The sequence below is a fragment of the Typopeltis vanoorti genome, chromosome 2, assembly GCF_054136105.1.
Source record: "Typopeltis vanoorti isolate ZY-2024b chromosome 2, IOZ_Tvanoo_1.0, whole genome shotgun sequence".
Lineage (NCBI taxonomy): Eukaryota > Metazoa > Arthropoda > Arachnida > Uropygi > Thelyphonidae > Typopeltis > Typopeltis vanoorti.
The window spans coordinates 179,062,430-179,084,748 of NC_143550.1; the positions used below are offsets into that span (position 1 = coordinate 179,062,430).

General features: G+C 35.9%; 1 protein-coding gene across 1 annotated transcript in view; it reads right to left on the reverse strand.

The window, feature by feature from the left end:
• Positions 1 to 22,319, reverse strand: part of trio (trio Rho guanine nucleotide exchange factor) — a 1,056,141-nt gene that overhangs the window by 849,329 nt on the left and 184,493 nt on the right. The window contains exon 12 of the mRNA XM_090403001.1: positions 16,264 to 16,485. Within this exon, the coding sequence (XP_090259127.1) occupies positions 16,264 to 16,485 (222 nt within the window). The remainder of the gene's footprint in view (positions 1 to 16,263; positions 16,486 to 22,319) is intronic.

The window sequence follows — 22,319 nt, forward strand, 5'->3', positions numbered from 1 at the left end:
TTTCAGGATTGGAACAACTTGTGGTAAAGCTGGTATGACTTCACATCACTTGCCTTGGTATCCCATAATGCAAAGCACATCTCTTTGCAGACATGCATAATACTATGCATTATGGGAAGAGTCACTATCATACCACCTTTACCACGAGTTTCCCAAGTCCTGAAAATACATCATCATCATCAAATTCCTGATATATACCATCAGGGGATGTACAGGATATGATAGTACTATATGAAAAATTTACATCACTACTAACTTCCTATCGACAATTTTCCTCCAAATCAGCCTGTTAAATGCCAAGATTCCTCCAATATTATCAGATCTTATATTTCTATCTTCTAAGGCACTTTTTTACTTATCAATCGACCTATATCTTGGTCTTCTTCTGGGTGTTTTTCCTGCCAACCTAGCAGAAAACACTTGTTTTGCTAATCTTTCCTCTCCCATTCTGCTTAACTACCCAATCGGCCAGGACGTATATATATATGTCCAAGTTACCACGGATGCAAAGTGCATATTAAAATTGTAATGCAATTGATATTACATTGAAATATGTGACGTATATGAAGTGTAGAGGAGTGATTTATTTTATCCATATTGACGGCGACATAGTTAAGTGACGATACAACCTGAGATTAGCTCTGCTAATGCATTCCAGGATGCTGACAATATCAAGTTCTTTCCTAATATCCTCATTTCTAATATGATATTATCATTGATGCCATCTGTTCATGCCCCTAATCTTTCTCAGGACTCTCATATCTGCAGTCTCTAGTCTTTGGTGAAGTGTTTTACTTCTAACCCAGCTCTCAGATCCATAAGTTAAAATTGCTTTAAACACTGTCTTGTATACAGCTAATTTAGTGTTCCAACTAACTTCTCTTTTATTCCATATAAATTTATTCAGTTGACTTCCTACCATACCAGATTTGTTGATTATATTGTCTATTTCCAAATTTAACTTACCATCTTCACTAAAAATTGTACCTAAGTAGATGAAATGTTTTACTTGTTCTATAAGTTCTCCATTCACAATGCAGTTGATATTTTCAATGTTTCTGCCTATTTTCATTGTCTTGGTCTTTTTAATGTTGACCTGCATACCATATCTATTACAACAGTTATTCAATTTAGTCAGGGAATCTTGCAGACTTGTAGCGGATTTATTTAGAAGTATAACATCATCCACATTAAGCAAAGAGCTGAGATTAACACCTCCAATTTTGATATCAGGTTTAATACCACTTTCCTTCATAATGTGATCCATATAGATAATGAATAACAGAGGGGATAATGCACATCCTTGTCTCACACCAGATTTAACTTTAAACCATCTTCCTGTACTTCCTTCAATTCTAACTGCTGACTTACAACTCAAATAAAGACTAAGTATTGCTTGATATAATGTCCCATTGACACCATATAACTGCAGCGTATTGAATAGCTTCTCTCTTGGCACCTTATCATATGCCTTTTCCAGATCGACAAAACACAAAACTTAAATACAGATCTTTGTTATATTCCCATGCTTTCTCGACTATTTGTCGTAAAGTGAAGATCTGATCCTGACAGCCTCTATTTGGACTGAATCCAGCTTGTTCTTCACCAAGCTTTTCTTCCACAATTCTTCTCAACCGTTTCTCAAGTATACTTGCATAGATCTTGCCAGGAACACTCAGTAGGGAAATACCTCTGTAATTCTCACATTCAGTTTTATTTCCCTTTTTATATATGGGTACTATGAGAGCTCTACTCCAATCATCGGGAAATCGTCCCTCTGTCCAGGCTTTCTGAACTATGCAGTGCAGCCACTGTAAGACTCTTATACCACCATACTTCCGCATTTCTGGTCAAATATCATCTACTCCTGCTGCTTTTCCACATTTCAAGCCTTTGATGGCTTTTTCTACTTCTAGTATGGATATGTATTCCTGACTGCATGCCTGGTCAGTGTTTTTTACCACTGTGCTGTCATCACTGCTTGTTTCATTTAGCAGTTTTTCAAAGTAATTACTCCATACTTCAAGGATATCTTTTTCTCCTGTTTTCATGTCACCTTTATCATCTCTAATTCCTTTTACAGCACTCTTTCCTCCATTCTTAAGCTTATTCAACAACCTCCAGAATATTTTGCCACCTTCTTGATATTTATTTTCTATATTCTTGCCAAAGTCTTCCCATGACTTTTGTTTAGCTAGTTTTACACAGTGTTTAGCATTATTGCATTTGTCTCTATATTCTCTAAGAGCACAAGCTGACTTATTTCAAAGGAACTTTTGGTATGCTTTCTTCTTTTCCTTCACTGCCTCTTTAACTTCATGTGTCCACCAGGGAGTTCTGATTTTTTTACCCTTACAGATAACCTCACCACATGCCTCTCTGGCAGAATCAATCAATGTTTTCTTCAGAGTTTGCCACTGAATCTCCAAGGTTTGATTCCTGTTCTCAAACTCTTTCATTTTTTCGTCAATAAACTTTGTGTATTTTAGCCTACAGTTCACATCTGAGAACTGCTCAACTTTTATTGGCTTTAAAACTTTCTTACATATTATTCTTTTCAATATGAAATTCAATTTTATCCTGCTCAAGACTAAATAATGATCACTTCCAATTTCAAATCCTCTGTACACTCTGGTGTCCTGCACCAGGGAGAAAACATCACTATCAACAATAACATAGTCAATGAGACTTTTCTTATTCCTAGCCTCTTCTCTCCATGTGAATTTGTGCACATTTTTATGTTGGAACATGGTGTTAGTAATAACCAGTCCATGTCCTGAGCAGAAATCCAACAGATATTTGCCATTATTATTAGCTTTGCTCTTTTCTCCAAATTTTCCCAAAATATTTTTGTATGTCTCACAATTATTTCCTACTCTGCTATTTAGATCCCCAACAAGGACCAACTTTTCATTTTTCATTGTGTCAGTTGCTTTTTCTAAAGCCTCAAAAAATTCCTCCACTTCTGCCTTAGTCGAACCTTCTGTGCGACCATAGGCACAAATAAGTCTCATTGTCCAGTTCCCCATTCTCACATTTTAAAACTATACACTCTAATTTACAAGATAAATCTGTAAGTTTTTTCAAGAGATTGTATGAACAGGAAACAAAAGCAGCAAATTCTTTTAAAAGTATAATGACTGTTTCTGATCGCTTCTTATCAAGTCTCAGAACTGATAGCAAAAAATATAAACGATCATACTTAAATGAAGCAGCAATGAAAATAAGCAAGATTCCTCTGTCCAACGATACAGTTCACAGGCGTATTATAGAAATGTCTTCTGATATCGAGAAAAATGTATGCAGTAATAAACTTGAGTATTCAAATTTTGCATTGCAAGTTGATGAGTCGACAGACATTACCAACAAGGCCAACTGTTAGCATTCGTCCGTTTTATTAATGAAGATCAAATAGTAAATCAGTTTCGTTTTTGCAAAGAATTAAGTGTGTCTACAAAAGGTGAGGACGTTTTTAACATTTTGAATAGCTATCTTGATAAATGGCAGTTAACATGGAAGTCATGTGTAGGCATTTGTACAGATGGAGCCCCTTCCATGGTAGGCTGTGTTAAGGGCTTACATCTTTTGTAAAAAAACAAAATGAGAATGTTATCATAACTCACTGCTTTCTTTATAGGGAGGCCTTGATGGCAAAAACATTGGGAGAAAAATTAAGAGAAGTTTTAGATCAAGTTGTTCAGATGGTAAACTTTATTAAAACAAGACCTGTCGAATCGCATTTATTCGAAAAGCTTTGTATCGATATGGATTCACAACACAGATGGCTGCTTTTACACACTGAGGTAAGGTGGCTGTCAAGGGGGAAAGTACTTACCCGTGTACACGAGCTACGACAAGAACGTCTTGCGTTTTTTGAAGAGATGAAACAATTACATTTTTGTAACCTCCTTCGGTGCAAATTTTGGATTGCCAGGTTACAGTATTTGGCCAATATATTTCAGCAGCTCAATATTTTGAATACTAGCTTGCAAGGGAAAGAAGAAAATATTCTCACATCCACTGACAAAATGAAAGCGTTTCAGAGAAAACTACAGATTTGGAAAAGAAAAGCTGTTGAAGGTAATTTGGAAATGTTTCCATTGGTAAGTATCACTTGCATAAATTAAACACTTCCAATAATAGTTGAACATTTAACAAGTTTAGAAGAACATTGAGTTCTTATTTTCCATCAATTGACACTGAACAATCCGACTGGATTAGAAACCCATTTATGGAAACTTCAAGTGATTTTGGTTTAACATTAACAGAAGAAGAAGAACTGGCAGCTATATCCACTGATGGTGGATTGATGATTAAACATAAGGAATTGTCTCTTGAAGCCTTTTGGATTTCTATAAAAGAAGAATATGTGTCAATATCTAAAAAAGCTTTGAACATTTTACTACAATTTTCAACATCATATTTATGTGAATTAGGATTTTCTACCCTCACCACAATTAAGTGTAAAAAGAGAGGAACTCTTCAACGTATTGACGAGGAAATGAGAGTTTGCCTTTCAAATATATGCCCAAACATTGAAGCAATCGCTAGGACACATCAGGTGCATGTTTCTCATAAACACAAGAATGAATAAACTTAAGGTATGTTTCATTTTATTTTTTTTTATCGCATTATTTATTTTCTGTAATATTTGACTTATTATAACATATTTCTTAGAAATTTATATATAGTGCGCCTACAATTATTTGTAGGATTTTAAATGCGCCCCGACTTCAAAAAGTTTGAGAACCATTGCTCTAAAGCATCAAAAAATTCCTCCACTTCTACCTTAGTGGAACCTTCTGTGGGACCATAGGCACAATTAAGTCTCATTGTCCAGTTCCCCATTCTCGTGTTTGCCCACATCACTTTACTTGAGACTGCCTGCCATTCAAGAAGATTAGCCTTGTATTTAGTGATGAATACTATGGCTACTCCTTCTTTTCCTTGATTGTCAATGCCTGAATATAACATTTTGTATTTATTGCTTAGAAAGATCTCAACAGTTTTTGTCGTTTTTATTTCAGTCACCCATATTATGTCGATCTGGTACTTATCCAATTCCTCAGCTAGCTACATTTCTTTGCCATTCAGGCCTCTTATGTTGATAGTACCGATCTTGAACTCTGGTGATGTTCAAGTTGTCTGGTGTTGGTGTAAGTTTTAGGATTTGTTCCAGTAGCTGACTTTTTGCTGTTTGCCCTGGTTCTCTGCCAAAAACAACGGGAGCCTTGTTTAACCGGGTGATGTCCCAGCCTGCATGAAATTCTGTCATATTGTACCATCATTTATGTTTTGGTTTAAGCCAATAAGAATACAATTTGGTCGGCTAAATCCCAAACTGCCAGCCCATCATCATCTGTTCAGTATCCAGGTAGATACCTAACGGGGTGCACCACGAGAAGGTCAGGATTGGACATTAGGTCAGAAGCTCTGGTCAGTTCTCCGCATACCTATGAAGGCTATGTGGAGGTCTCCTCTCAGTTATAAAGCTGTCTGCGCAGTTAGCCTAGTGGCTATGTGCTTCACAACCAAATGTCTGGGGAAGGAGTGTCTTGGGATCAATTACCGTTGCCGACGTGAGGAGCTTAAGGATCTTCCTCAGCCATAGCCAAGTTAGCCGGTCTTGGGCGTGGACAGCAGGGTTTTTCCCCCCAGTTTATCTGGGTTTTTCGTCCTGCAAGCATACAAACCGGCCCCGTGAACACACTGATCTACGGTTATAAATACTTAACCCCCATGAGGGAGCTCAACTTGGCCCAATAGGGGCGGGTGAGAAAAGGGAGGAAACTCCATATGAATAAAAAAGTTAAATAGCTAACCGCGTCCTGAAAATACTTCAGGCGCAAACTTTATAAAGGATAAATTTAATAAATAAAGTTTAATAAAGGATTAAACCAAGGATATAATTTCTTGGTATCTTTAATTAATAGTATAACCAAGAGAAAAACTTTCAACAACTATCTATCTCTAATCCAGAGTATTATAATAATACGGTGTGACACCTATTGGCAATTCGTATGTGAAAATATGACTTCTGCATTACTTCAACCTTGGTATTACCTCTTGGTCTGGCTCCCACTCCCAGTCTGGGTAGTGACCCTTCCCATAATGCATAGCATTATACATGTCCACAAGGAGATGTGCTTTGCATTATGGGATACTAAGGCACATGAAGTCATACTACCTTTACCATGAGTTTCTCCAGTCCTGAAAATACTTCAGGCATAAACTTTGTTTGCTTACACTTGGATAAAGGACTAAATAAACCAAGTATATAATTTCTTGGTAACTTTAATTTATGAATACACCATAATTTTGTGTAGTACCAAAAAAACAAGTACCCATAGCCTGATGTTTCACATTGAATGCATTACACATAGCTTGACTCCAAAAATAGCTAACATTAGGACTGAAGATGCCAACATTCTTTCTTGAGCTTTGCCACATAAAAAATAATTTTTCATCTAGCCAACTCAGTGTCATTAGGAGTCAATAAAAATATAATAATATAGTCATCTCCAGATTCAAAACAAACAAATTTGGGAAAATCTGATTCTCATCTTCAATAATGTTTTTCCCCCCTTTCTAATTGCTACATCTCTTCCAGAATGAATTGTTCCTTATGCCATCACATGGCTTGTACAAGGGTGGTCTGAAAAGTTCTCGGCCTAACAATGAAAAAACAAATTTATAATTTCAAAATTATTTTTATTTTTCAACATAATCTCCCTTAAGACTAATACATTTATTACAGCGAAGCTCCAGTGCCATTATCCAGTCTCTGTGGTGGTGGTTCTCAGTAAGATCTGCAAAATACCCCTCTACAGCTGCAATCACCTCTTGATTCGAAGAAAAATGCTGACCAGCGAGGAAGAGTTTAATTTTGAAAAGAGATAGAAGTCAGAGAGAGCCAAATCTGGGCAAAAGGGTGGATGTTCTCCAACAATTCATTTCAAAGATCTCTTAATTTTCCCATTGCCAAAACACCTTTGTGGGAAGGTGCATTGTCCTGATGAAAGATTTTTTTTTTTTTTTTTTCTGCAAACCAGGTCTTTTCTCACAAATATTTTCATGTAGTCCAGTTAAAAGATTGGAATAATATTCCCCAGTTATTGTTTTACCCTTTTCAAGATAATTAATAAACAAAATGCCTTTAGTATCCCAAAACACCGATGCCATGACTTTTCCTACTGATGGAACAGACTTTGTTTCTTTGGCACTGAACTAAACAGGCTTCTGACCACTGTTTTGACTGTTGTTTGGATTCTGGTGTGTAATGGGGAATCCAAGTCTCACCCATAGTAATAAATCGATGCACAAAATCAGTTTTATTTTTGTTAAATTGCTCCAAGCACTGTTGAGATGGTTTCATACGAGTGCATTTTTGAATTGCTGTGAGCAAGAGCGTCACCCATCTTGCGCAAAGCTTTTTCATTTGCAATTCTTTGTGCAAAATATATCCTACGTGTTCTTTTGAAATGCCTATAGTCTCAGCAATTTCATGCACTTTGACTCGCCAGTCATCCAATACCATATCGTGCAATTGATCAATGATTTCTGGTGTTGTTACTCTTTTTGGACATCCTTCATGTGGATCATCTTCAAGGCTGGTACGGACACGTTTAAACTCGGTAGCCCATTTCTTTGTCGAAAACGAAGGAGAATAGTGCCCATAAACTTTCATGAATTTCGAATGAATTTCTTTTGCCATTCAACCTTCTTTTACAAAGAATTTTATAACTGCACAATACTCAATTTTATCCATTTCAAGGGATACAGACAACAACTTTGTTTTAGACAGCTGCAAAACAAACTACTTGATAGAATGACTTGAAATTTCACATGTACCAACTTAGAAAAAAAAAATCTTGCCGATAGTGTTGTCATCTATAGTCGCGGCCGAGAACTTTTCAGACCACTCTTGTACTACTCTCTGGTGTCTGTCCGTCAGCCACCCCTCCCCCCCATCCATGCTACTAGCTTCATATCCATTCCTCTCCATTTTTGTAATAAAAATGTGGTATTTTGTTAAATGCCTTGGCAAACTAGAGCAATATCATATAGCATTACCTATGTCCAATTGTGCTGTCACTTTATTATAAAATGAGAATAAGTTACAAAGATAGGACCTACCCTTTACAAGCCATGCTGTGCACTATTGAGTATCATATTCCTATCTACCCACTGTTGTATTTTACCTTTCATCAACTTTTCCAATACTTTAATAATCACTCCCAATATATTAATTAGTCTGTAGATTGCTACCATCTTGTCTTAAAGCCACCTTTATGCAAAGGTACTAACTTACCCTCTTTCCACTCCCTTGCAACTAACTTACCCCTTTCCATTTCCTGCCAGAGCTGAGACTTAGATTGAACAACTTCATCAGAGGCAATGCAATTCTCTTGCACATTCACGTAGCATACGGGCTGATGTGCCATCCAGTCCCACTGCTGTGTTCGCATTCATATATTTTAATATGCTGAACACCTCCTATTCATCTACCTCCATGTTGATATGTCTCTCTGTAACCTCACCAACTGTCAAATCATGACCTGGATGATATACCTTTAAAAAATGATCACTCAGCAACTCAACTATTTCTTTGTCACTAACTAACTCTTCTTGCTTGCCACTTTGTACTGCTTATGTGTATGATGATCACTTTTTTGTTTATATTTCCTTCACTTTTTTTTTTTTTTTTTTTTTTTTTTTTTTTTTTTTTTTTTACAGCTCTTACTTTATATCCCTACTCATCCACATGCAATTCCAACTTAGTTATCCTCTTGACCTTGGGTATGCAGTCTAATATTGCTACTCTCAAACAATCTCTGATCACTTGCCATGCACTACTGACATTCTTTCCTTGTAGCTTCTCTTGTTGGCACTGTTCCAAGATGATTCCCGAATCTCTCATAATCACCAACCTTATAGTTGAACATAAACCCCTTCTTGACAAAGAACTCCACATGTTTGGCAACTTCCCAGAACACGACCATACAGTCACTCTCTCCAAATGGAGACAGAGTCTATTGGTTATGGATACATCTTCTGATGCTATTATCAGATCCAACACCCTCATATCCCTTGTTCCCCTCTATAACATATTGTTTCATGTAATTATCCCTTGGCAAAGGTATAAATCCTACTTCCATCTTACCATACCCCTTTCTTCCCTCCAATTGATGTCCCCCATACTTCTCGTCTCCCATAATAATTGTTTGGCCTACACTCATTATGTTAATCTGCCTATACATGGCATCTACATCTTCCTGTAAACTCCCTGTTCTATAGCAGTACCAAATAATGTATTTTGTCCTATTTGCCTTTATCTCACACTAGACAGCCTCAAATGAACCATCATCCTCAGACACAATACCCCACTTCCTGTCCTGTTCCTTCTAATCTCCTTGAAAATACAATACTTTTTACATTTTATACCTGTAACTATATCATTTTCAGTCAACCAAGTCTCAGTGATGCCTATAATTTTTGGCGAAGTCGAGCTTACCAAATGCTAAAAAAACTCCTCATTCTTATTCCTGATACCTCTTCTTCTTCTTATTATTATTATTATTTGACACCTCCATGAAGTCCAAAGACTCATCGAGGGAGAGTGTGCCAACAGCATCGAATGATTGGACCCCTTCCAACTACTAACCGCGCTCAAACTTACTTAACTGAGCCATTAGTAGCAAAGGCTCTGTACGTGCATTTCAACATCCCTTTCTACCCACAGTTGCCTTGTGTAATATCATTACCAACCCATTTAAACTGGAGACCTGTGAAATCCCATATGGCATTGCATAATCATTATTGTACCCATCCTCGTTCATCATAGTGGTGGCCAGACATATGCTTGATTTCACCCTCCCTAATATCTCTAGTTTCTTTGCACTACCAAACTATCACTAAACAGCACTTTCTCCAAACGTCTTACTCCAAAAACCATTTAAATGTAGCCCATAGGACATATAAATCTTTTCATCAAGGCTTATTTGGCTTATTATTTGATAATATAACAAGGATTTATATTTAAGTTATGTTGGTCTGGAAAAAGCATATGACAAGGTGCCAAGAGAAAAGCTGTTCAAAAGACTACAGTTATGGAGGATAAATGGGATATGCTGAGCTACAGTCAATAGCCTATATATGAAATGTAAGTCATCAATTAGAACAAGTAGGTACAGAAAGATGGTTTGATATAAAATCAGGTGTGAGACAAGGATGCACACTATCTCGACTGTTATTCATCATATATATTGTTACGTCGTTTTTCTTGTTTATATCGTTTCTTTCTATCGCTATTTTACTTCTTCAGATATCGGGCCAGATATTGTTCAGATATTGTTTCCTCTTCGGATACTGGCAAATTTATATTATGCTATACCAGCCAGTATCCTATAGCAGAAAATATCCTTACTCAGGGAGACAATACTAGATTCTGAGGCTCTCTTACACAATGTTTCACTTTAATACGGCTGTATAGATTCAGACTGCGGTCTTGACCTAAATCTATGATTATATACACTATCTAATTCCTTCCCGCCAAAAGAGGTTCTTATTTTTATAAGTGGTAATTCGGAATCGTAGTCAGGCATGACTCAGGTTTAGGCAAATAAATCATGTTTATTGGAATACCAGAACAAAATACACTAAAGGATTTCATGCATTCAATTCATCTCAATATTAAATAAGGAAAACTCAAGTTAAAAGATCAACACACTCTAAGTTTAAATCAAAGATTATAAAGCATGTAAAAACAGTAACTGATAATTGGGATAGATAGCAAATGATATGGTGTTTAACCAAAAGTTCTTTCTGCAAGCAATTCATGAGATAATATAACAAACATTCTAATGTCATTCAGTTACTATAAATCTACAATCCCAGTCTCGTTATGTTAAATCAATCACATGCAACACAAAAGATCTCTTCCAAACAATTCTTATTTTCAAAAAGAGTTTAACTATCTAATTAGAGTCTGTCCACAAAGTCCTTTAGAATAATGTTCATAATTTACATTCACAAATAATTTTCTCTCTTCTAAGGAATTTTAAATACAAAATAGAGTAATTCTACTTTAGTGAACTTTTTCCGACGTCTTTCAACACCGCGTGTACGTCTGGTTACGTCTTGTCTTTTGGCTGTCCTTATGCCAGCATAGAAGCTACGCTATCTTCATAATTACTGCTGAACACAGACTCGATTCTTTGAGTCTCAGAGGACATCTCTATTCCTCTCGATGAGACTTTTCAGCGAGGGCTGGATTCTGCTAGGACTGGAAATTTCACCTTCAGCTCTGCGTGGAATCCTACCCCATTCTCAGGAAAGATCGCTTTCCGACATCATGGCACTGACACTTCATCTCCCCTTACTCAAACCACCAGCTAACTTCTGAACCAGGAAAACAATAAGACAAGAGAGAGCTGATACGGCGTTCATTCCCTTATATTCTTCGTCCGAGCGCCCCCTTTGCACACGACCTATATCTTTCTTCCCCTTGCTCTCCCCTTTGCTTTTATACTCTTGTATTCACGGAATTCACGTCGACATACCTTCCATGTAAGCTCCTGCCTCCGGCGTTACACTGGACACGTGTAGTTGTATATCTTCTATGAATTGTTACTTAATATCTGCCTGGTGACTCACAATTATTCAATACAGTTAAAGTGAGGTTTAAATAATATTAACAAATTCCTCTTTTAAGACACTCTCTAATTCGACCTTGGTATGATCACAATAGATTAAAGTAGATGGTACATAAAATTAATGCTATTTTTATACATATGTGAAGAAGTTTCACTTTAATTTCAGCTGATGTGCAGGTGTTTCTCTTTGTCTGTGTAGTTTAGTACAGGGTGTTCGGGATAAATTTGACATATTTATAATTAATTATATTTTTCCGTAAGTTACATGTATTAACACACTTCTCTTCATTTAAAAGTTTGAACCCTTCTTCATTCATATACAAGATGTCAGAAAGGATGGATAGCTGGAACCCACCTGAATCATGGAAGAGAATAACTTGTATCATGATGATTCGTGCCCGCCATCAAAATAAGGATATTACGACTGCTGCCCAATGCTCCCTGAATACAGTAAAAACAATCAGGAATGAACTAGAGACTTGCAATGGTGACTACGAGGATGTAGCAAGAAGAAAGATCCCTAGCAGACGATCTGATTGCATTCGTACAGCAGAATTCCTCGCAAATCTGCAGGAACAGGTGTTGAAGAACCCTGGCATTGGAATTCGGGCTTTGTTCGTGGAGTTGCTAACTGTAGTCAAGCCCTGGATAACAAGGGTAGCCAATGGTAGGCCGTATGTATGGCAGCAGGATTCGGCCCCTTGCCACACCTCTGGGAAAAGTCAAAAATGGTTGTCTGAAAATTTCTACGACTTCACCAGTCCAAATGTTTGGCCTCCAAACTCCCCAGACCTTAACCCCATGGATTATTTTGTATGGGGCGCAGTTGAAAAAGACACCAATCGCACTTCCAGTAATACAAAAGCCCAGTTAATGGATAAAATTAAAACAGTTTTTGCGGCCCTTCCCAGGGAGACTGTAGCATCAGCTTGTTCGAGGTTCCGAAGCAGAATTGAAGCTGTGATCGATGCTAATGGTGGTTATTTTGAGTAAATCTTGTTGATAGTATTGTAATTAACTCTGCCTGTAATGTTTTTTTGTCAATTCATTAAATTTAATAGATACAAAGAAGATTTTCTTTTTCCTTACGAAACTGTCAAATTTATCCCGAACACCCTGTATATTAGACCCTGAATGAATGATTTCTTTACAAGATTCCTTCATTCAGGATCTAACAAAGCTCCCCCCTTTTTTATAAAAAGTTTTTCTAATTTTCTAGAAAAACTCTTTTTGCTTCTCCTTCAATTCTCTGGGGATGAATCTTCCATTCTTCAAACTTGAATTCTTTAAAAGGTGTCCTTACTATTGTTACTCTTGGCATGGTTTGTATCCTTTTCTTCAGTTTGTGCCCTCTCCTCCTCCTCTGGTTTGATTATCTCAAGATTGTTAACGGTCCTTGACTGGGAGACCTCACTCAGTTTCGAATTTATGAATGTGTCCTGTGTCTTTCTCCCTTTTAGCCTGCGATTCCTCTTTGGCTCCAGTGTTCCCTTTTTTTCTTCCCTGAAAACAAACTTCCCTCCTAGTGTAATCAAAAGAGAACCCGAATTTATATAGGAAATCATTCCCTAGGATCAATCTCAAGTGAGGAAGGGAATTCCTCGGCAGGACTATAAAACTGTGCCAAGCGGATATTCCAAATCTCGGCAAGTTCACCCTCAGCCTCACAGACTTCGTAGCTTGGGTAATAGAGGAGGATATTCCCAAAATTTTGATGAGATATTGGTGTAGCAGTATTGAAACACATCAATCACATTAAATTGATATTAAACTTCTTTTATGTTTTTAATTCTTTCTTTATTACTAATCGTTTTACGTTTCATGTGCTTGTACGGCAAATGTACAATAACAATATATCCATCTATATAAAAATATGAGATAATGTGCCATGTCAAATGTGTATGTAAGATGCTAGAAATGTAATATTGGCTTTGGTTTTTGCAATATTCACTGTGTATGTTTTGTACTGAATATAAGTACAAAAAATATTATAATAATATATGTCTATATTATGATTTTTTTTGAGGGGGGCCGTGAAATATTTTAATTTTTCCAAAGGGGGCCCCTGACATCCAGAAGTTTGGGAAGCACTGCTTTAGGGCATCTGCTGACTTATTTGCTAGGTACTTTTGGTATGCTTTCTTCTTTTCTAGGACCATTCCTGTAACTTCTTGCGTCCACCATGGTGTTCTTATTTTTTTATCCTTGCAGACAACTTCACCACATATCTCCCTAGCTGAATTAATCAATGTCTTCTTCAGTTTGCCACTGAGAGTCCAAAGTTTGGTTCTTATTTTCAATATCTTTTTTTCTTCAATAATGTTTGTATAGTTGAGTCTACAATTTACTTGTGAAGGCTGCTCAACTTTAATTCTTTTAAAAACTTTCTTACATACTGTTCTTTTCAATGTGATGTCCATTTTTATCCTGCTTAATGCTAAGTAATGGTCGCTTCCAATTTCAAATCCTCTGTACACCCTTGTACCCTGAATGAGCATGAAGATATCACTATGAACAATAACATAGTCAATGAGGCTTTTCTTGTTTCTTGTGTCTTCTCTCCATATAAACTTGTGCACATCTTTTTGTTGAAACATGGTGTTAGTAATGACTAGTCTGTGTCCTGAGCAAAAGTCCAGTAAATACTTACCATTATTATTAGCTTTGCCCTTTTCTCCAAATTTTCCCAAACTGTTCCTATATGCTTGGTGAGATTCATACTCTGCTGTTCAGATCTCCAACAAGGACCACTTTATTGACTCCATTTTTTTTTAATGTCAGCTGCCTGTTCTAATGACTCAAAAAATTCCTCCATTTCTTCCTTGAATGAATCTTCTGTACCATAAGCACAAATAGGTTTCCTTGTCCACGTCTCCATTTTGAGTTTGCTCACATAATTCTATATGAAACTGCCTTCCAATCAAGAAGTTTATTTTCATGTTTGGTATTGAATACTCCTCCTTCTTTTCCTTTATCCTTATTGCCTGAAAATAACATCCTATACTTATTATTTAGTAAGATTACACCTGTTTTTATGTGATGCACTCAGTAATGCCAATCATGTCCATGTGTAATTTTCCAATTCTTCTGCAAGTTCAATTTCCTTTCCATTAATACTCCTTATATTGATAGTTCCTATCTTAAATTTTTCTGATGTTGGGTTTATTCTTCTTCTTCTAGATGTTGAGTTGGAGATTGTTCCAGTAGCTGACTTTTTACTGTCACCCTGGTTCCCTGACGAAAGCAGCAGGGGCCTTGTTTAATTGGGCAATGCCCCAGCTGCATGAAATCTCATCATGTTGTACCATCAAATGCACAAATGCATTTGATGGTACAATGTATTCAAGCCAATAGAGAGTACAATTTGGTCAGCTAAGTCTCAAATTGCCAGCTCATCCTTGTTCATTCAGTACCTGGTAGATACCTACTAACATTGTGCACCAGGTGAAGGTCAGAAGCCTCAGTCGGTTCTCCGCATTCCTGAAGGACAACATGGAGGTCTCCTTCCAGTTATTTGGCTTTGACCCTTAAGCGACCCCTTAGTCGATTAGTAATTAATTGAAGAAAAATATTTCCAAATGATTAATTCATCCCATCATTACTTTTGATACAGCGAGGTTTATGTGGCTCCCACCCATGAAGGGTTTTTTTAATATTTTTTTTTTATTTTGCAAACTTATAGTACATTCATATGTATGGGTAGGCTGAAGTAATTTTTTTCAGTTATCAATTATATATATAATATAATTACTTATATAATATATAATATTATTAAATATAAAATATAAATATATGAAATAAAATAAAATAAAAAAAAATTACCTCATCAAACCATGGTACAAATGTACTATAGGTTTACAAAAAAAAAAAAAAAAAAAAAACTCATGGGTGGGAGTCACATAAGCCTCACTACGTGAAAAGTACTACTGAGATGAATTAATCATTCCGAAATGTTTTTCTTCAATTAATTACTAATCAACTAATTTTCAATTTTATTTATTTTTTTTTTACTGTGATAATGGCTTAATCACATTATGTCAAAACAACAACTACCAGTAAAGTTAAATATAGGATTTTGCAATTTAAGAAAGAAAGGATGTGGGGAAGAAATATAAGTCATGTGAGTGATTAAAATTAAGGAAAAGAAGTTAACATTTAGGGTTCAGATGGCACATACAGAAAGAGAAGTAATTTGTCAACTGCACAAGGTCTTCATCAGGCTGCATTTTGACTACTATGTGCTAAAGTTGTTATCTAGTAGTTTTTCAAATGAATAGAGGGATTTTTGAAAAGTCTAGAGAAGATGGAATAACATGATATTGGATCTATGAAATGATGGATATGAGGAGCTCTTTGGATGACATTCCATCTCTGAAATGCCATCCAAAAAAATTCCAGCAGAAAGGAGGAAGCAAACAAATAGTATAATACATATGAATAAGTTTGTGTTATGAATTGTGCAATTCCTTAAAGGTCTGATAGAATTCCTAATTTGATTAACCATTACCATTGCAAAAATAATAATAACAAATTATTCAAAATTACTTATAAAAGAAAAAATTAATTTTAATAATTTAAAATGTATGAAACCCATTTTTAATATTCTCACCTGCCTAACATCCTCTTGAAATAATCCTAGTGCTAAACGCTGATGTAATTTTACTTTCTTAGAATGCCACAAAGATTCTACCGTTCGATGTCTTCCTAATATCTCATGGATAACAGACAGAACATGCTTGGCACCTTCTGAATAATCGGATGCTGGATTACAAAAATGATTATTACCATGATGATTTATACTGTCTAACAGAACTTTTCCTTCATTTATTACCTGTAAAGTTCAAATAACGAAACATACAATAAGTTTCAATACCCAAAAATAAAACATTAATAAAACACTCATGGAAGCAATAATCTAAGATTACAAAAAATAATAAATAAATAAGAATGTTACCATTCTTATTTATTTACTTGTGCAGATGCTGAGATAGAAAAATTTTAAGGGAAATAAAATTATTAATAATTCTTCTTGTAGACAAAGGAAATGCCAATGTAATTCTTGTTGATAAGCTTATACGTTGGTAACACATGACTATTAAATTATTTCAGGAAATTACAACGTATACTAAATATTAATTAAAAGAAAACTTTAATCAATACTTCCTATATTTCACCTTGGAAAAAGAAAAAACAAGTCTTCCTTTCCTAGGCAGTTATTTATTTATTTATTCATATGGCATGAATATCAAAACATGCAGTACAATACACTGTCACTTTAATAACATATAAAATTAAAAGTCAAAAGTCATTTTAAAAACCAATAAAATTAAAAGGTTACATCCATATTGGTCAGATAGTTCATAGCTTCGGGTGTAGCACTTAAAAAGTCCAATTTGTCTCCTGAATATGCTCTGAGATAACACTGAGTCACAATATGGTTCACAGTTTGTCTCTGAGCTCCACAATCACGATGCAGGAATGGTCGTTTACCCCATTTGAAAAGCATGTCCGCACATACACCATGACCAGTTCGTATTCTATTAAGCTGAGTCCAGGATTTTTGTGGGAGGTGTGAGCAAGCATCAAAACTTTCTTGTAATTTATTGAGAGAAAATTTTGTGATGTCATCTGTATGGCTCTCCCACTGTTCTTGCCACTTTTGCTTCGAGTCAAAGTTAGAATGTAGTAGTAGTTGGCTAATTGTAGTGGTGGATGTCTTGATCTCAATCGTTGTACACTTAAGACTGGGAGATCTAAATGTATTGGTAGGGCTGTGTTCTCCAAGATTTTCTTAAACTCCTGTAAGAGAGCCTTAGTCCTGCACAGATTCGGTGGAACAATGTTACTAAGAGCTGGAAGCCAGTGTGTGGGCGTTGATTTAATTGTGCCAGAAATCAGTCTCATTGTATTATTTAGTCGGCTATAAACAAGTTCAACATGTGTGCTATTTAGCCACACTGGTGAGCAATATTCAGCAACAGAGAAAATTAGACCAAGAGCAGTAATCCGCAGATTATCGGCTGTTGTTCCCCATGTCGTGCCTATTAGTTTTTGTATTATGTTGTTACGGGTTCTTAACTTAGCAGAAAAGTTTGTTAGGTGTTGCTTGTAAGAGAGCGTGCGGTCCAGGGTAACGCTCAAGTACTTTGGAAACTTATTGTGTTGTAGTAAACATCCTTCAAAGAAGTTATGTAAAGTGACATCTGCCATGTGATTATTAAGGTGAAAGCTTGATACTTCTTTTTTTGATGTTGAAAGTTTATTTTTCACTTGGTTAGAGTATAATAAAATTAATTTTAATCCTTTATCCAAGTGTGAGCAAACAAAGTTTGCGCCTGAAAGTATCTTCAGGACTGGGGTAAGGTGGTACAACACCAGGGCAACTCGTTGCAAAGGTGGAGCAAGATACCAACACTCCTATCTCAGTATCTCCCATAATGCAAAACACATCTCCTTGCGGATATGTCTAATGTTATGCATTAAGGAAAGGGCCACTACCCAGACTAGTTTCGACCTTTATTGAGGTCTCTTCAGTGGGAGCCAGGCCCAAGTGGAGATACCAGGCAGAAGCATTCGCAGGTCCACCTTTGCAACGAGTTGCCCTGGTGTTGTACCACCTTACCCCAGTCCTGAAGATACTTTCAGGCACAAACTTTGTTTGCTCACACTTGGATAAAGGATTAAAATTAATTTTATTATACTTGATACTTCTGTTTTATCTGGATTGAGCTGGAGCCTCCATTTTTTATAATATTCACCTATAGTTTTCAGATCTGTTGCAAGTACGTCTTCAGCCTGACTCATGTTTTTGTGTCGAATGGCAATTACAGTGTCATCAGCATAACAGAACTTGCGTGAGATGGTAGCAGGCAAATGTGTATAGGTTATAAAGTAAGGGTGCCAATACTGACCCTTGTGGAAGACCATTATTAAGTTTAATAATGGTCTTCCACAAGGAACACCATTATTAAACCAGACACAGTGATTACATGCCAGCCAGATGAATCCTTGGCTTTCTCTGTTTTCAGAAAATCAACCCATACAGGCAGATACATTCATCAGCAATCCCACCACCACCCCCTCACAACAATACGGTTATATAGGGTTATGAAAATCCTATATAACAGAGCAAAATTAATCTGTTCAGATGACAATACCCTAACCACTAAACTAAACCACATCCTTAATATGTTCTTAGCCAATGGCTACAATTCCCAAAAAATTCAGAAAATATTAAAACCAGTTTAAATATTAACCCCCCCCCCCTTTCATAACAAAGATTACACTAAATCTATCACCATTTCTTATATCCGGGGCACCTCTGAAAAGTTAACCAAAATCCTAAAGAAATATGACCTGATGACCTGTTACAAACTATAAAAGAAATTGGCATCCGTTATCCACTCCACCAAAGATCAGCCACTTCCCCTAGACCTACCTGGAGTTTACCAGGTCCCTTGCAGCTGTAAACTGTTCTACTATGGCCAAACAGGCAGGACAGCAAATATCAGGATATCCGATTTCACCAATATAGCCATCTGGGCTGGTGGACCATGCTCTGGATACCTGCCACAGAATTCGATGGAAGAAAGCCACTTTACTACACTGCAGCAAGTATAAATACAAAAGATTGTTCATGGAATCAGCCTCAGCTCTAAAAAATTTCCCAAACCTCAACAAATTTGGGTGCATGAGACTGCCCCAAATTTGGGAAGCTTGCATCATGAGAACATCAGCCCAACAGCTAAGACAACCCAATTTAGCCTGCTAGGGGGAACATTTAGGACTCTATGAACAACGTTAATTACTCGCTTCGGCCTCATTTGCTCATTGTTAGTGCCTACATGCACTTATCATAGTTTTATGTTCCCATGAAGATGGCAATGTAACATTGCTGAAATTTAGGAATTATTGATTAAAAGTTTTCTTTTAATTAATATTTAGTACATGTTGTAATTTTCTGAAATAATTTAATAGTCAAATGACAATGTAATCCTAGAACTGAGGAATAAAATTAATAAAAAATGTCAGATATTTATTCTGTTCTTGAGAGAGTCCTAAATCGAACTTAACTGCACTAATAATCTCCTCAAGACCAGAGCTCCCAAAATCCACTCGCCATAGATGAGCTATCGGAGACAAATGGCGAGTGAATTTTCAGCTTAGTTCTAAATGCATTTAAAATACATTATTTTCTTTGTATAATTTATACTTTTTTTTTCTTTCATTTTCATATTTTTCATTTTCTAGAGACCAATACTAAGTAATAGTCTCTAGGCTCATAAATTTTCTACACACCAATATGAAACACTGCATGTAACCTTTCCAACTCGAAGTGCATAATCTTACATTTTATAACATTAAATTGACAATCATTATCATTTGTCTGCAATGTCAATTTATTTAAATCATCTTGTAGGATATTAGTTCCATATACCAAGGCAGCATATTTACAATCTTTACTTTCATACTCTTCATTTTCACTTCTTTCAACAACACTTTCATATCCTCTCTTATTGCATAATTCTTCCCTTGCAAATCATTTGTCCCCCTCCCCCAAAAAAAAACAAAAAAAAAAAAAAAATCAACTCTTTCACTTGTCCTTTCTGCAAACTAACAGCTTCACTAACATGGAAAACATGCTTTTGTCACTTTTTTCATTAAGTACATCTTATCGTTAAAATCTCCATACAATACCTTCTCCTTATTTCCAGTTTCTCATACTTTCATACTTTTCCTATTCACTTTTTTTTTCATTCTTCCACCTGCTGTACCACATAACAATCATTTTTCAAGTTGCTCTAGCCATCATTTATTCCTGTGAAGGACACCACATAAGCACACTATTTCACTACTTACTGTCATCTCATCATCAACATTACTTTTACCTACTTCTTTCATTCTCTCATTTATACTTCATGCATTAGCATTTACTACTTCCACATTCTTCCTGAACACTTTCACTATCTTTTCCTGCATTGTTAATATTTGTCACTCCTCCATTTTCCCACTTTCCACATAACTCGCATTTCTTTCTCTTGCACATGAAACATTTACAACACTTTCTCACCATTCTCACTTTCATACTATAACCCGCTCAACTCTTGGCAATGAATACACAGAACATATACTACATACCAAATCCCTCATGCTAAACTTGGTGAACAAATAACACTTGGCCATAATTTTTTTGCTGTACACATCAGTGCCATGAAAAAAACACTATATCCCATATTAAATTTCTGAAACACAGACACACACACACACACACACACTCGACTTTATGGTATAAAGTAAATAAGATGTAACCAAAAAATAATTACTAAACTTGTGTATTACTAAAAATTACTAAATTAATATATTGCTAATTAATATTAACATTATCATAATACAGTCATACCCCGAAGTTACGCGGTAGGTGAGACCAACAAAAAGCGCGTAATCGAATTCGCGTAACTCGGGTATAATTTTGCATACAAACATACAAAATATTAGTTAATTGGGGCCAAAGGTTTACAAAAACACCTATATTTTTTAAGAAATATAATCATAATTGTAGTTTTTCGTACATAAAAAAAATAAAGTTATTTCGATGTCAATGGTTTCATAACATCTAATAGATTCGTCTGACGGCATAATGTCTTTTTCTTGTCACACAAAATTTCTTCATAACAAGCTAAATGATTTTTTTATTCCTTACCTTGTGGCTACAATTCGTTCCTCGTTAGAATCTATGTCCTCCAAAATCTGTAAACCTTTCTTTTATGATTATTCTTACTGTGAATTCCTGTAGATCAAACTTCTTTGCTAACTCACAAATTTTCATTCCGCCTTCAAAATCCTTAATAATGTTGAGTTTTGTTTCCAAAGTCAATGTTTTTCTTTTCTTGCTAGCTGTAGAAGAATCGGACTTGCTTCCTTTGGACGACATTATTATTTTTTATGTGATAAAATTTTTATCAAGAACATAACATTAAACAATCGCAAGGTTTGTAGACTATAAAAATCATGTAAGACTGGAGACCAAGCGAAACACATCAGTGCTTGTTCACAGCATGTGCGACACTGGAGAATGCGGCGGCGCCAGAAAGATACGACTAGTGGTGAGGCGTGAAGCGGGACGGGAATACGTACATATATGAAACCGCGTAACTCCGGATTCGCATAAGTCGGGGTATGACTGTATATAATAATTTCTAAAGTTGCTATATTACTCTATAATTATATTACTAAAAATTATTACTAATAAATTAATAACATTAGGAAAGAACGGGACATTATTAGTATCCAGGAATGTGTTAGCAGAGCTAATCTCTGTTGGTATGGCCACTTAAACAGAATGGGAGAAGGAAGATTAGCTAAACAAGTGTTGTTTGTCAGGATGGCAGGAAAAAGACCCAGAGAAAGACCAAGATGTGGGTGGGATTGATACAGTAAAAAATGCCTCCAAGACAGATATAATAATATTGGAATGTTGACAGATAATAGGCTAATCTGGAGGAAAATTGTTGATAGGAAGTTAGTAATGATGTAACTTTTCATGTAGCACAATCATAAGATCCTGTACATCCTTGAGGGTATATGTCAGGAATCTGATGACTAATATTAACTAAAACAAAAGACTTATCTATTGGACACGTAGCACTGCTACTACTCTACTCTACA